This window comes from Hemicordylus capensis, chromosome 1, assembly GCF_027244095.1.
Source record: "Hemicordylus capensis ecotype Gifberg chromosome 1, rHemCap1.1.pri, whole genome shotgun sequence".
NCBI lineage: Eukaryota > Metazoa > Chordata > Lepidosauria > Squamata > Cordylidae > Hemicordylus > Hemicordylus capensis.
In genome coordinates, this window is record NC_069657.1 from 362,001,672 (window position 1) to 362,016,085 (window position 14,414).

Below are 14,414 nucleotides of genomic sequence, written 5' to 3' on the forward strand. Positions count from 1 at the left end.
GGAAATGTCACTTTGTTGCATCAGTGCAATAAGTGCATTATCAATACAAATATCAGCAAGAACCACTATTGTCAGGGTATGGTATTGCAAGGCTGTTCCACAGCACAAATGTGGGCCAGTGGAAGGATGGCAGAAGTAGAACTTGGCATATATCAGTTATGTGGCTTCCTAAAGGTAGCTTGAACTCTTGATTAAGGAACTGGCTGTTCAGTGCAACTGTGTATACTGGTTAAAAACACTATATACTGGTGAATATATATATATTCACTTCAACAGAAGTAAAACTGCCAGTCAGCATGATTGCACATGCCCCACATAGGATACCACTGCAGTTACACACCACAGCTTTTTTGACTTCTTATCAATGCTTAAGCCTACAATCCTAAGCCTACTTACTAAAAAAACAAATTACTCTGAAAACAGTGGGACTCAATGCCAAGTCAATATACTTAGTGAAGGTGTGTTACACTAACTGCAGCACCCGCCTCCCAAACTTGTAACTATCTCTTGTGCACATTTTTCTTATTAGATAACCCAAGTTGGCAATTACTGCAAACTTGATCGTTCTTATAGAAGCTTAACATGCTCGGTGTGGCATATCTGGCTGGTAGGTCCTGCAAGCTAGAATGGTGGCTTTTGTTCGTTCTGACAACTAATGGGCAATTCAGAACTGGAAGACATCTTGATGGGGAGGGGGTGCTAAGGGCTATTGGAGCAGTTGTGCATTCCCTATAGCTGGGACTTTTGCTATTGGGAGTCATGCAGGAATCTTCTGTCTCATGTATGAGTTTGGAATGCTAGAATGACTGCAGTTCCACAGTAGAAAAAGCAGAGCTGCACAACTTGGGCCCTCCAGCTGTTGCTGGACTACAATTCCCATCATTCCCATTGGCCGTTGTGGTTGGGTGTGATGGGAGTTGTACAACAACAGCTGGAGGACATAGTTGTACAGCCCTGCTCTAAAGGCAGTTTCCAGATTATTAACATGTTAACAAATAAGACTTTACAGAGTAGTATAAACCAAACAGAGGGATTGCTGTGTCAAAAGTGCTTTCATTTTATATTTCAGCAGTGGGGACACATATCAGTTGCCCAGAGACAGACGTTTGGGGTGGTACACAAATACAATAAATAACCTATTGAAAGCCATTGGTGGTTCATGGGCTTGATACTCCTCGCTATGCACACAAATAAAAAGTGCACAGTTTGGGGATATTTTGCATGGGCATCTGGAGGGGAGCCAAGCCATTCAAAAACTGTAGCTTTTAACATGGTTAGAAATATGTTCAAACTGATGTGACCATTACAGCAGACACTTATGGTAGCTTTGCAGTGTGGTTGCCTCTTCCATGCGATCAGTTCTCATACCACACAAGTTATGTTTGAAATGGGGAAAATGTGGGATGGGCACTTATTTCCTACTCTGTAGCTTCTAGGGAACTGACATGGGAAGTAACCAACTTATTGATTCATCCTGTGATTACATGTTTTCAGCATTGCCCGTGCACCATGGGATACATTTATGACAAATGACAACCACATAAGGTAACATACATCTTTAGACCTGCATCTATCCTATCAAAAACCACACTATATATTGGTGATCTGCAAATCCTTGTACTCCTGCTTACTGGGAAAAGAAGCAAGAACTGTAATGCTTTGCCAAAGATATAGCCTACAAACATTAGGCTCAAAAGCTTGATCTTCCAAATGATAAAATCCATATAATGCAGTCATATAAAATTGTTTTACTTTTATTTTTTTTAAGATTCTCAAAGAAGATTCTACATGATATGGGTAAAATGCCAGTTTGTAATAAATCTTGGCTGTTTGGCTGTTTACTAGTCAGCAGAAATATTTCTAATCTGTTTGTAACATCCCGTCCAAGGTTCTGGCAATTATCATAGACAAGCCAAAGTAGTCCACAAGAGGAACAAAGCCTTTGTTGCATCCCTCTCTTTTATTAATAGTGGGAATAGTTCCTTTTTTGAAAGGAAATTGGCACACTTTAAAAAGACAGTTGAAATATATCTAAGAGGGTCATGAAAATCCCACACTCCTCCTACTAATAAATAATTAAAAAATAAACCGTGGATGCTAGTGGAAACTTGCCCAAATAGTACGTTAAAATGGCTTTGTAAGTTTCCATTAAATGATTAAAGGCTTATCTAAGATGTTTACTAAGTGTTCGGGATTTTACAGACCTTTACCAATGGACTTTTATTAGATGAAATATTATTTCTGAGGAAGATGACTTAGAAGTCTAATGAATTTCATAAGCTGGTCTCAGAACTAAATTGTTCTCATTGTAATTGGAACAGAAGTTGAATTCTTCACTGTTCTGCTATTTAAAATCCCTTTTTGTATGTGTGTTATTTTAAAATTTATGGTAGTGGAGGAGGAGGAGGAGGAGGAAGGATATAAATCATTAAAATAAGAACTAGGTTATACTTTGAAACATACCATAGTTTCATGCCATCATGTCCCCCCCCCACATAGCAGCAAAGTCATAAATACTAATTTATTCTACCTCAACTGTAGGGATAAGCAGACAAAGCAGATAAGCAGAGTTGAATATATAAGAAACAAATTACTTGAGATGGAGTAGTTATAGAACACACACCCCTCCTCATTCTTGTTATCTAGCTTCATAAGATCAATCTAACTAACGTTTAACTTTATAATACTTATATCCTGCCCGTCAAGTGAAGGGTAGCTTACAGAAGTTAATAAAACCAACAATAATGATAATAATAGATAAAAGTAGGACAGCAACATGTAAGCAAAAAATCAATAACACATACACCAAAAAGGCTGGGCAAATAAAAAGGTTTTCACCTGGCATGAGAATGAATACAGATGACATCAGACAAACCTCCCTAGTAGGGATGTGCACAAACCAGTTTGGTGCTCCTTTTCTGGAGTGCCGAACTGGTTTGGAATGCTGGCGTTTGAGCCGGTTCGGAGGTGTAGGGTTACCTTTAAGGTGCATTACGATGTTGACCGAGGCTGCAGGGAGGTACACTGCAGCCCCACACCAATGCTTTTGGGGAGAGTGCTGGTGAGGGAAAAGTGGCGGGGCAGGGATGGGGATCCTCCCCATGCCTCTTGGGAATACACAAACTAGTTTGTGCTCATCCCTATTCCCTACTGAGGACGTACCAGAGGCCAGGTGCTTCCAAAGAAAAGGTGCTCTCATGGGTCTCTACCTGCCATATCTCAGATGGAGTGGAAAGCTTGAAGAGGGGCCCTGAGGCAAATCCCAATGCCAGGGCACCTTGGTATGGGAGGAGACAGCCCTTGAGGCATACTGGTTTGAGTCTTAACATATAACACAAATAAATGAGCTATCTTTCTTAAGGGGTAGAGTTTGGGTGGGGAAAAATTCACTGGAAATACCTCAATAACTTCCTATTATATCTGGAATACTTATAGGGAAAGCTTCTTTTCTAGCAGCATAAAATATGTGGTGAACTACATAAAACAACAACTACTAGATATTGAGTGACAGGTAGCAAAGGACTATGGAAACAATTCTAAAGTCATTGATCTGAATTACCGCACACCCAAAGATTTATATTGAAATGTGGGAAAGTATAAATATCAGAATGTTGCAGAAATAATTTGAATTAATTCTCTTTAATATATATCAGCTTTAAAACAACTTGCAGCACTAAATACATGCATTTTCTGTGACAGCAATTGCATGGAGGTGTCATAATTTGAAATCTTGGCAAAGTTGTATATAAGATAAACCTAAGTATTTTACTTAGTTTTGGGGTTGTATTTTTATTTTTTATGTTGCTTATTAAAATATTTCTATCTTGCCTTTTCTTTCTATAACTGCAATGTTCAAGGTGGTTTACATAACACAATTTAAGCCAATCATAAAAACAAATAGCACAGAGCACAGTAAAAGGATCAAACAAAAAGTCAATGGGGCTAACCTCATACATCAACTAGCCCAATGTGCTTCATTGCAAGGCCTGGGAACCAGTGGTGGCTTCTATCAACCTAAGTACAGCTTAGGCTAATAAAAAATAGGCTTCGGTCAAAGCTAAATATTCCAAACAGCCCCCCAGCACAGATGATCACTTGAGTCCCAGCGCCATCTTGGAAGGTGCACACAGTCTTGAGAAGTATAGTTCTCCAGAGTGCTTTCCCCATACAGCTCTGTGGGGAAAGCTCTAGAATACACTACACTTCCCAGCACTCTGTGTGTATCTTCCAAACCCATTGGGTTTAACAGGGCTGTTTCTCTTAAAGGGCCCCCTCAGTGCTGGAAAAAGTCCAAATGTCCCCTAAACACACACTATGAATAGTTGTTTAAATGAACATTTGTAGTGTGTGTTTAGGGGCCATTTGGATTAACAACCACCAAATATATTGGGGAGCATGTCAGGACATCTGTGGATGCTGTCTCAATAGGTACAGTCTTGATGTGGATGCTCTTTCTTCACATCTTCTGGATCGCTACTGTATGATCCAGCCCACTGTGTGAAGGTCAGTGTGGGAGGGAAATGGCTACCACATTGGAAGGTGGATTTCTTTGCCAATGTAGCCCTGCTTGAAAATCATGGAAAATCATTGAAACAGGCCGTAAGCTTGTTAAAATAAAAATGTTTTTATTGTTTATCGAAGTACTCTTAAAGCCAAGCCATACAAATATCCTGGAGCAAGGATTCCCACAATAAAGAAGGCCTCCAACATCATTGCCAACTTAACTTCAGATGGCAGCAGGACATGAAGAAGGGCCTCCCAGATGTTATGAGCAGAGGGCAGGATCATGTGGAGAGGACATTCCTTGAAGCAAACCATCTAGGGCTTAGAGGTAACAACCAGCACTTTGAACTGGACTCAAAAACCAGTTCAAAAACCAGTTAGCGAAGCTGAAACAACAATAGAATCGCATGCATCATGAAACTGGTTATGTTTGGAAGAGTAGCCATTTGTGTTTAGGCCACCCAAGCATGTTGATTTATTTATTTTTATACTTCTGTACCGCCTTTCTCTTGTTTTGACTCCTTTGAGCTTCATTTTTGAGGGGGGATGTGTTTGAAATGAAATGGAATTGGGACCAGCACCAGTCCCTTCCCCTACACACAAACATCCAGAAAACAGGAAAAAATAAAAGTTGCATATGAAGTAAGACCCAAGTTAGAGCAGGCACTCCTATATTTGTTGCGAACTTTTGTTTTTTCACCATGCTTAGCCACAGGCTCAAGTAACACTTGCATATGAAGTATGTACAGCAACATTTTGTCATTGGTCCATTCTTGTATAACTGATTTTAAAACACAGAGACATAATTAAAATACTAATAAGCTCCACAGGGAAAAAAAAAATTCATGCAGGAGTATGTCCTCATTGTCCAAAGGCATGCCTGAATAAAACTGTCTTCAGTTGCCCATATAAGGCCAGAAGGGCAGTGAGGGAATCTCTTGGCCTGGGGGCAACCACAGAGAAGGCTCTGTCTCATGTGCATGTGTTGAAACATGGAGCAGAGCTGCCCAGCAGATGGGTAGGCAGAATCACTTTAGTCCTTAAGATATCTGGATTCCAAGCTGAAGGGTAATGACCAGCACTTTGAATTGGACCTTTTCAACTCGGAGTAATATGGCCCCAGAAAGCAACCTGGGGCTGCATTCTGCACTAACGGATGTTTCTGAATACTCTTCAAGGGCAGCCCCACATCCTGTGGTGCAGTGGTCTAACCTTAGGAACAACATAGGAAACTGCCATATACTGAGTCAGACCATTGGTCTATCTAGCTCAGTATTGTCTTCACAGACTGGCAGCGGCTTCTCCAAGGTTGCAGGCAGGAATCTCTCTCAGCCCTATCCTGGAGAAGCCAGGGAGGGAACTTGAAACCTTCTGCTCTTCTCCATCCCCTGAGGGGAATATCTTGCAGTGCTCACACATCAAGTCTCCCATTCATATGCAACCAGGGCAGACCCTGCTTAGCTATGGGGACAAGTCATGCTTGCTACCCCAAGACCAGCTCTCCTCTCCTATGTGATCAGACATGGCATAGATTACAGATCTGCCTTTTCAAGCTACGATTGCAGTGTACAAGCTGAAGCTGTGCAAAAGCACCCTTGGCTGCCTCTATCACCTGGCCATCCATTCACGGTTGGTCCTGGATGGATCCATACTGCTCACCTGTATTTTCAGAGGGAATGAAACTCCATCTACAACAGGTCGAACCCTCCACAATAGTTTACCCAGCTACAACTAACACTTCCTTCTTGCCTGAATCAAGCGAGCCTCAGTCTTACTTGCCTGCTCCCTGTCTAGGCACTGTGTGTGAATCAACATGCCAAGCTCAACTGTGCGAAGAGAGCAGCGAAGGAAGTGGCGGCTCAGTTCAGGTCAAGGAGCACCGTCTGCAGCCGCTTCCGTTCATTTGCTGTTTCCCAAAGAGAAGGGATGGCAGGGCAGTCGCTCCTCCTCCGCTGCTCGAATGGGTGAATGGAGAAGCAGAGGGAGTGGCTGCGCACATTGACCAGCCGCAGCTTCGTTCACTCATCTGTTCCCTCTGGGCGCAGCACAGCAGATCCAATAATCCTAGCTGCTGAGCATACCCACCCACGGAAAGCAGGGAGGATTGAGCCCGTTGGAGAGAGCCTACCAAGGGCACGTTCACGTTGTCAAGGGTTAGAATCTACTCCGTCCACAGGGAGGCCAGGGTCATCTAACAAAAAAAATGGGCCTGCGTATCTGGCAAGACTGGACAGTCATAGCGCGCGCATCGCAGACTTTATAAAATAAATGCTCTCTCCGCGCCATTTTTGCACAACCATATGCAACAAGAATAAAGGCCCTAAGCGAATTGTCTGGTGCAAGAACGCATTGTCCCGGAAAGACAGTGCGTTTGCGTCTTGGAGCATATGATGCTTCTTAAAAAGCAGTATCACCTCGAGGGAAAATGCAAAGACTGTGCTGCTTATTATGTGCTGCTGCACATAACGATTAAACGAAGCAAAATGTATGTATTGTACGAAAAAACGCCTTCTTTGTTTAGAGTCCCCAGGAAATGAGAGATTACCATTTGGCAGCACAGTTGGTGTAACAAAAATACATATACTTACTGGTGCAGCCAGACTGATCTGACCACCGATCCCCTTTCTAGTTTCCAAATACCAAAAGAGAACTGAAGACCTCACCGCCTTCAGCGGGAAGCAGCCAACTTGGAAACTGCGCGATTTGAATGCTTCTCGCGAGGGAAAACGGAGCTGGTGTCTCCTCCAATCAACCAGCCCCGCGGCGTGTATCCATTGCTATGGAAACCAGCGTCGCTTGGCAACGTTTATTCGGCGTGCGAATGCGAACGCCCGCCGGAGTTCCCGGGGAAAGTTCTAATCGAACGTCCGCTGTTTAGAAGTTACGCGTGGTGGGCCCAGAGGAGCATGAGCAGCGGCGGCACCCCCTCCCCCCGTGCAGGTTTTGCCTGTTCTAGACTCATCGACGTGACCAGCAACACGGCGTTGCTGTCTCCACGCGTCACCATGGCAGCCTCGCGAGCAGAAGAGGTACGGGCCGTTGTTGGCGGGAGTCCCTGCGTTTCTGGTGGGGCTCCACGACTTGGACAGGCATCGCTCTGAGTTGAGTAACCAGAGCGGAAAGTTTCTGTTTGTGTCTTAAGGGGGAAAACCTTGTTAATAATTCCTTAGGAATATGCTGATTTCTTAGTAGCTTTACAGCTTAGCGTTGCATATTCTGGTGTATGGTTGGTTAGGGGCTATCACCATTTTTGAAAAATCTTTGGCCCTGTGTCTCTAAGGGTCACATGGTTGGCACTGAATCGACAGGTGTAGCTTTTCTTATTGAATAACTGTGGTGGGTCAAGTTACACATTTTAATTGTTTTTTAACTAGTTAACACAGGTGTTAAGGGCACATAAGCTCTGCCAGAAAAATAAAGTCAGTTGTAGGATGCAGGCACAAATTCAGTTGGTGAAAGTAGTAGCTCAAAGGTGACCACACCTGCCCCTTACTTTGCTTTTGCCCTTCTCCCTCCCAGTTCCCCAACATCTCACTGATGCCAGCATTGAAGTCCTCCTGCTGCCCCAATCTCTCAAACAGTCTTTGAACGACTGGACAGCATCAATCTCTTCTGTGATCGCTACAGTGACAGTACTGAACAAAACCAGAACAATAAAATGTGATTGCATATGCTTCGGTTGCCCCTTTTGTCTGTTACTGCTGTGATTGGTAAATCACTGTTTCCATTTTCTCCCTATTGCGGGGGAGTAGGGGAAATGTCTCTGAAGGGCCACATGTGTGCGTCCATTGGGTCGGGCTCAGTGGCGGCAGAATGGGACTGGCTAGAATAGTACTGACAATAGAGACCCACAACCATTGCAAAACAATTCTATGAGGAGAAGTTCAAACAACTCCCCTTCTTTCCCCACCCCGACAACCTGACGGAGTTGGTGCGGGCAAGCAAGGGAGTATGAGTGCACTGCCCTTCTACTCCCAGGGCAGCAGAGAGCATGGACCTTTGGCGTACTGGGGGAATGGGTGAGCCAAGCAAGCAGTTGCCTGGAGAAATGAGGCGAGGAATTGGGCTGGGAGGATGTGTGTTCTGTGGCACATGAGGACCTCAGATCTGGGGATTTGGACTGGGACAATATATCTCCAGTGCACGTCCTTAGATCCTCAACCCTTCCAAAGGGGAGGGGGAAACCCCTCTCTGCTTTAAGAAGGATTGTCCCTTCACAACTTAAAGAACAGCACCTCTGAAAAAATAATCAGGGGAAGAGGATTTGGGAGTTCATCATTGCAAGGAGAAGGAATTGATCACAAGAATTCTCAGGAGCAAACTAAAGCTTGTATCAGTTGAAGTACATTTAAACATAGTTCCTTTCTTTTAGTAGTATTCTAAGTCACTCAGTCAGCTATTGGTCCATTTAACCCAGTACAAATTTACTGACTAAATTTACTCAAGGAAGTCCCACTGAAATTAAAAGGACAAGGTCGACATGCCTAACTTTTTGTTTAATTCTAGTGATACTTCCTCAAGGAAATGTAGTAAAGGGTCAGCCACTCTAACTTCCAGTTGGCGAAAATTGAGATCCTTGAGATCCTCTCTGGGTTCTCAAGCAGATATTTTCCCCCATCTCTCCTACAAGAGAGTCTTTAACCAAATATATTAGGACTGAACTTGGGCCTGGTTGTAAAGGATGTGCTATACCACTGAGCTACATGCCCTTTCCTACATTTTTATTATTTTTTATTTTCCTCTTTGATATTCTCAGGTTTACATCCTAACTATGAAATACTAAAAGGAGAAATAAATGGATCTAGGGGGGATATTTTAGAATACAGAGAGAGTTATTTGAATTCTGTCAGTAGCACAGTCCACTTCCATGACATTTAGAGATTCAAAGAGCACGTTTGTGTCTTCCACTGGTCATGTTCATTGTAACATGTGAGTTCTGTGGAGACCATAGAAATTGCTGCAGTTAAGCTCCTTGTTTTAGTGGCTCAAGTGTTGTTGTGTTATTAATGGCCAAGCTACATAAGATATTAAGCATGTCATTTCCTACATGTTTTCTTCCCTCTTTGAATTAGTAGCCATACTGGGGGCAGGGAGAGATCTGGATCAGGACTACAGAACAGGAGGAGAGGAGCTTTATTTATTGTCCCACCACAATTTTCACTTCAAACATCTTGTAGCAAATGACACATTTGGGAGCAAATAACTACATCAGGGGCTAATGGCTTAGGCCCTGGGTATTTAAGAGAGTGGCGTTTTCACTACAAGCCCCACCGCCCATTGAGGTCATCTGAGGAGGTCCATCTCCAGTTACGTCCAACTTGTTTGGTTGCTACACAGAGATGGGCCTTCTCGGTCGCTGCCCTGAGATTGTGGAATGTGCTCCCTGCTGAGACACGATCCTCCCCATCTCTGGCAATTTTTCAAAAAATACTCCTGAAAACCCATCTTTCCCACAAGCTTTCTCAGCTTCCTAAATTATTTAGGTTTTAATCTCTGGTTTATTTTTAATTGTTAAATTGTTTTAAGTCTTTTGTATATGTTTTAAACTTGTTTTATGCTATTGTTAACCGCCCAGAGATGAAAGTTTGGGGCGGTGTACAAATTTGATAAATAAAATAAAATAAAATAAATAAATAAAGATTGGCAGGAAAATGCCAGGTATGCAAATAAATAACCTCCCCCATCATGCATAGTCCCAATCCAGATGTGGCCTTTCCATGGCTGCTATTTAAAGGGAAAAACAGCCACACATAAGATGTGTTGAACATTTCCTTTAGTTTGGCCGTCATGTGAATAGATGAAATCAGAACACTTTGAGGAAGTCTTCCATTCTCATTGAAAGAAGCCCTCACCTTGATTCTGACTGTTTATTCTTTTTAGTCAGCTCTTATCTTCCTCAGCGCACCTCTCACCTACGACACCTCCAAGATTGGCCAGACTTAGCCATTTTTCCTTCACTGAACTTTCTGATCTGCTTTGATTAATCTACCTTAACACTCTTATTGCCCAAGAAGTTTGATTTTGACTGCCCCTGGAAAAAGAATTCTCTTGGGTTTCATGCTTCTCAAACTTTGATCTGTAGACTTTGATGGACTTTACAGGGGTCTTGGCATTTTGCCTTTGCTAAGGTACTACATACACAGGAAGGAAGAATTGGAATAAATACATAAATTACGTACTATATGAAATCACCCTCACATTTGTCCCCTAATCTTTAACTGCATCATACATAATCATTTACTTCTTTTTCTTTGAAATGCAAAACAGGACTTTTCCTGTATAAGCCAAGTCACTTGATAGTAAATCTGCCCCTGCTTTCAAAGTGTTTATTATACTGGCGCAATTGTGCCAGCATAGTTAAGATGGAGAGTGTTTTCAACATTCTTCTATTGTAAACTCTGAACATTCTATTGCTTATAAAATCAAAACTATTTGTCTGTCCTGCCTGGCCATTGGCACTCATTCACTAGGTAACAAGAGACACCTCCCCTGCAAATTTTTGTGAAGATCTGTTGGAAAATGGCGTAGATAGAGCAGTTTAAAGTTTTTCTCTATTGAACAGAGGTTTAAAGTGTTGGCAACACGTTTTTGGACTGAGGAAGTGGTATTTAAATGATTTTGTAGTCCAATTGCATAGATTCAGCCTTTAGACTGCATGCCAGAAAAGTGCCTTTTGTATATCCCTTGGGACCCAATAGATGGTTATTTTACAATTGATCCTCAAAGTTGGGTTTTAAGATGCAGAAAAATGCATCTTTAATGCTAAAAGAGTCTGTGCAGTAGCAAATTTGAGGTTACAGTGCTCACAGTGCTGCCCACAATAAACATGGCAACTGACTCACCACTCTGCTCCTCTGGCCTGATCAGTCTCTTCAAGGCTGCAGCGCAACCCTCCAGCAATGGCCCCGTGTAGCTGTGGCCTCCTTGACCTCGCTACCCTTCAGCTACCCCGCTCCTAGTGCTCAGATGGTGCCTCGTGCAAACAGCAGCTGCTTCTTGCTGCCGCTGCTCCTGCCACTCTGTTCTGGCATGCACCCCTCGCCCTCGGCCACCGGCAAGCCAGAGTTCCCTGCTGGCTGCCCCAGCCTCTGCCCCCAGTGCTCAGATGACCTCTGTGCACATGCATGGAGGCCATCTGAGCCCTGGGGGTGGGGCAGCTGGCAGGGAAGGCCAGCTTGCTGGGGTGAGAAGAACACCAGAATAGGTGAGGTGTGTGTGGGTCTGTTCCTGCTTACGTGTGCCTTTGTGTGTGTCTCTGTGTGTGTGTGCCTGTGGGTGTGAATGGCTATTGGCTATGTCACTTGTCTGTGTACAACCTTTACGCTATTTTGCTATTTTCACTCATGCTCTAAAAAGAATGGAAATTGCAAGTTAAAATGCCCATCTTAACATCCACGCCGTATATTCTGTAAAGGTTTTGTACAGTCTTGTGTATGATGATGGCTTTAGAAATGAGGCTCCATGCACCCACACTTTGCCTTGATCAGAGATGTATCAGGCAGACATTCATCAGGGTCATCTCTAGGAAGTGATTGGGGAAACTGCACCTGTTAGATGCCTGCCTGGATGATCCCTCCCTAGCCCAACGTCCAGCTGAAAGACCAAGGCAAAGTGTGGGTGCATGGAGCCTCATTTCTAAAGCCATCATCATGGATTACTGAATTAATGAACAAGGAAGTTGTAGGTTAGTGAAAAGATACCATTGAAGACGTATGGCAGCCAAAACAAATGTAGAGTAGGTGGCAGGGCAATTCCATTTCAGCTGCCTCCCCCAAATAGTCTGGTAGCAGCCATTTGAGAATTGCTATTTTGAGGCCATGGCTAGCAAGTAGCCACCTAAAATGTGAAAGAACTGCTGCCATCCACACAGAGCTACGAAGCAACAGCCAGAAAGGCCCTGGCCCTGAAACCTATCGGCTGTTGGGTAAGGAGAGAGACTCAAATCCATAGATGAAGGCAGGTGGGAACCTCCTCTTCATACCCCAGTGATAAACCTAGGAGTTGAAAGGATGCTGCGACTTATCGTCACAATTACCATGGCCGTCTGCAATACATCATGCTCCAAGAATGTCTCAGGCCCAGACAGTACAGCTTCTTTTTTGTTATCCGTTGTAGTTGCGGGATGTGGAGGATGTTTCTAAATCTACTGAATTCCTGCTCAGTAGTGCCTGCTTCATCTATATTTCTTTTGGACAAGGGAAGTAGTCACTATTTTTTTTTAAAAATGGAGGCAACGAAAGGAGGGAGGGCTAAAGGGGACTGTGTCACTTCACAAAATCTGGCTGCAGATGAATCTACTTAGCTTACGGTCTCATTTCACTAGAGCACTTCATCTCAGCAGCTGCAGTGCCTGACATGCTAGAAAGCACCAAAGATTACTGTTTCAATTATATTTCAGTACAGCTTAATTATTAAAGCTTATCTCTCTGAATTCAAGGACTAAACTGTTGTTAAACGCTGCAAAAGGGAGTATTTATCCAAGGTTTTCTTCATAGCAGTTCTTTATCTTTCATCCAGCCTAGGACTTTGATCTAAAGTTCAGAGGAACTCAAGAATATTGCTGCTCAACTTTCTTAAAGGACCTTTCCAGATGATTGAGGGTGTGTGGAGGGGGTAATATTGTGCTTGTCTTGTTGAAGTCCAGCAGCACCTATAGTGCAATATCTGGTCTCCACACAATATATGGAGAAGGATAGTTTAATTGCAAGGGAGGATATCCATGCTGCCAGTCCTGTCTGTCTGTCTATCTATAGGAACATAGGAAACTGCCATATACTGAGTCAGACCATTAGTCTATCTAGCTCAGTATTGTCTTCACAGACTGGCAGCGGCTTCTCCAAGCCACTCTATCTATCTTAGAAGAGAATAAAACCCAACAAAATCACCTCCAATTCCTCTGTTATCCTTATTTGTTTGCATAAGGTCCATATAACATGTATATTATGAAACATATATATTTATAATGGACATTATAACTGGAACATAGGAAGCTGCCGTATACTGAGTCAGACCATTGGTCTATCAAGCTCAGTATTGTCTTCACAGACTGGCAGCAGCTGCAGCTTCCATACTCTAAAAAAAGAAGTGTTACATCTTGAAATACGTCCCCACATCTAGCTTTTAGGCTGCGCATGAGAACCGCTGGGATTGGACCCAATCCTGGCAGGCCAGCACTGCCTTAGCTTGGCTTTTAAGCCCAGCTGTTAGCCAAGGTTAAGGGAGCAAGTGCTCTCTTACCCCCAGCTACCTGCTCATGTACGAGCACGGGCTGCTTCCAGCCTGGCTGCACACAGAGACAGGGGCCAGGACTCCTGTCTCTTGGGGGAATCCCCCAATGCAGCACATGCGCCGTGCGCTGCATTGTGGGCTTCGCGGAGGCTGGGACAAGAAGTCCCTGCCTCAGATCAATCCACCATGCCCCGCACTGCATGGAGCAGGGCTTATTGTGTGGGAGTGCGGAGCAACAACGGATCGTCTGGGGGGGGGGCACAAGGTTTGGGAAGCCCTTCCTCTGCCTGCCTGGTAGGTCATGTGAATGGCCTCAGTGTGTCTGGGCAGATGTAGCACCTTTCTTCGAGGGTTCCGTGGTTTTCCTCTTCCCTCCTCTATGGGTATGTCCTCTGCTTCAGCCTCAACACCAGCCACAGCCAGTGCCATGTCTGCTTTGTAGCTCGTTAGACTTGCAGGAGGCCAGTGAGCCTTTCAGTGTAGTTATGGGTTTGTATTAAAATAATCCTTGCTGTCAGAAAAGCAGTTTGGCCAAAAAGAGAGAAAAGAATAAAATTCCAATGCAGCCTTTGGTGCTGAACAATTTTCACATTTTCTTCATGTGAGTTTTCTTCATGTGTCTAGGCACATGTCCATCACTGCATTCATAACAAACAAAGCAAAAAGAGGGTTGTGCACAGGAA

At 43.7% G+C, this 14,414-nt stretch overlaps 1 protein-coding gene and 1 long non-coding RNA gene across 4 annotated transcripts in view; one reads left to right on the forward strand and one right to left on the reverse strand.

The window, feature by feature from the left end:
- Positions 1-4,603: 4,603 nt before the first annotated feature.
- Positions 4,604-7,249, reverse strand: LOC128343505 (uncharacterized). The gene is made up of 2 exons (XR_008315572.1): positions 7,092-7,249; positions 4,604-4,889 (listed from the first exon to the last, which is right to left on the reverse strand). It is a non-coding gene; the product is annotated as an uncharacterized LOC128343505 (long non-coding RNA).
- Positions 7,250-7,265: 16 nt separating this feature from the next.
- Positions 7,266-14,414, forward strand: part of CCDC170 (coiled-coil domain containing 170) — a 91,816-nt gene continuing 84,667 nt past the window's right edge. The window contains exons 1-2 of one of the 3 annotated variants that reach the window (XR_008315571.1): positions 7,309-7,532; positions 8,023-8,177. Coding sequence is in view for 2 of the 3 variants with exons in the window: in XM_053292660.1 (XP_053148635.1) it covers positions 7,410-7,532 (123 nt within the window). In the remaining variant the exon portion in view is untranslated. Of the gene's footprint in view, positions 7,533-8,022; positions 8,178-14,414 lie in introns of those variants that run through there. The other 2 variants (XM_053292660.1, XM_053292650.1) reach the window with 2 other exon arrangements.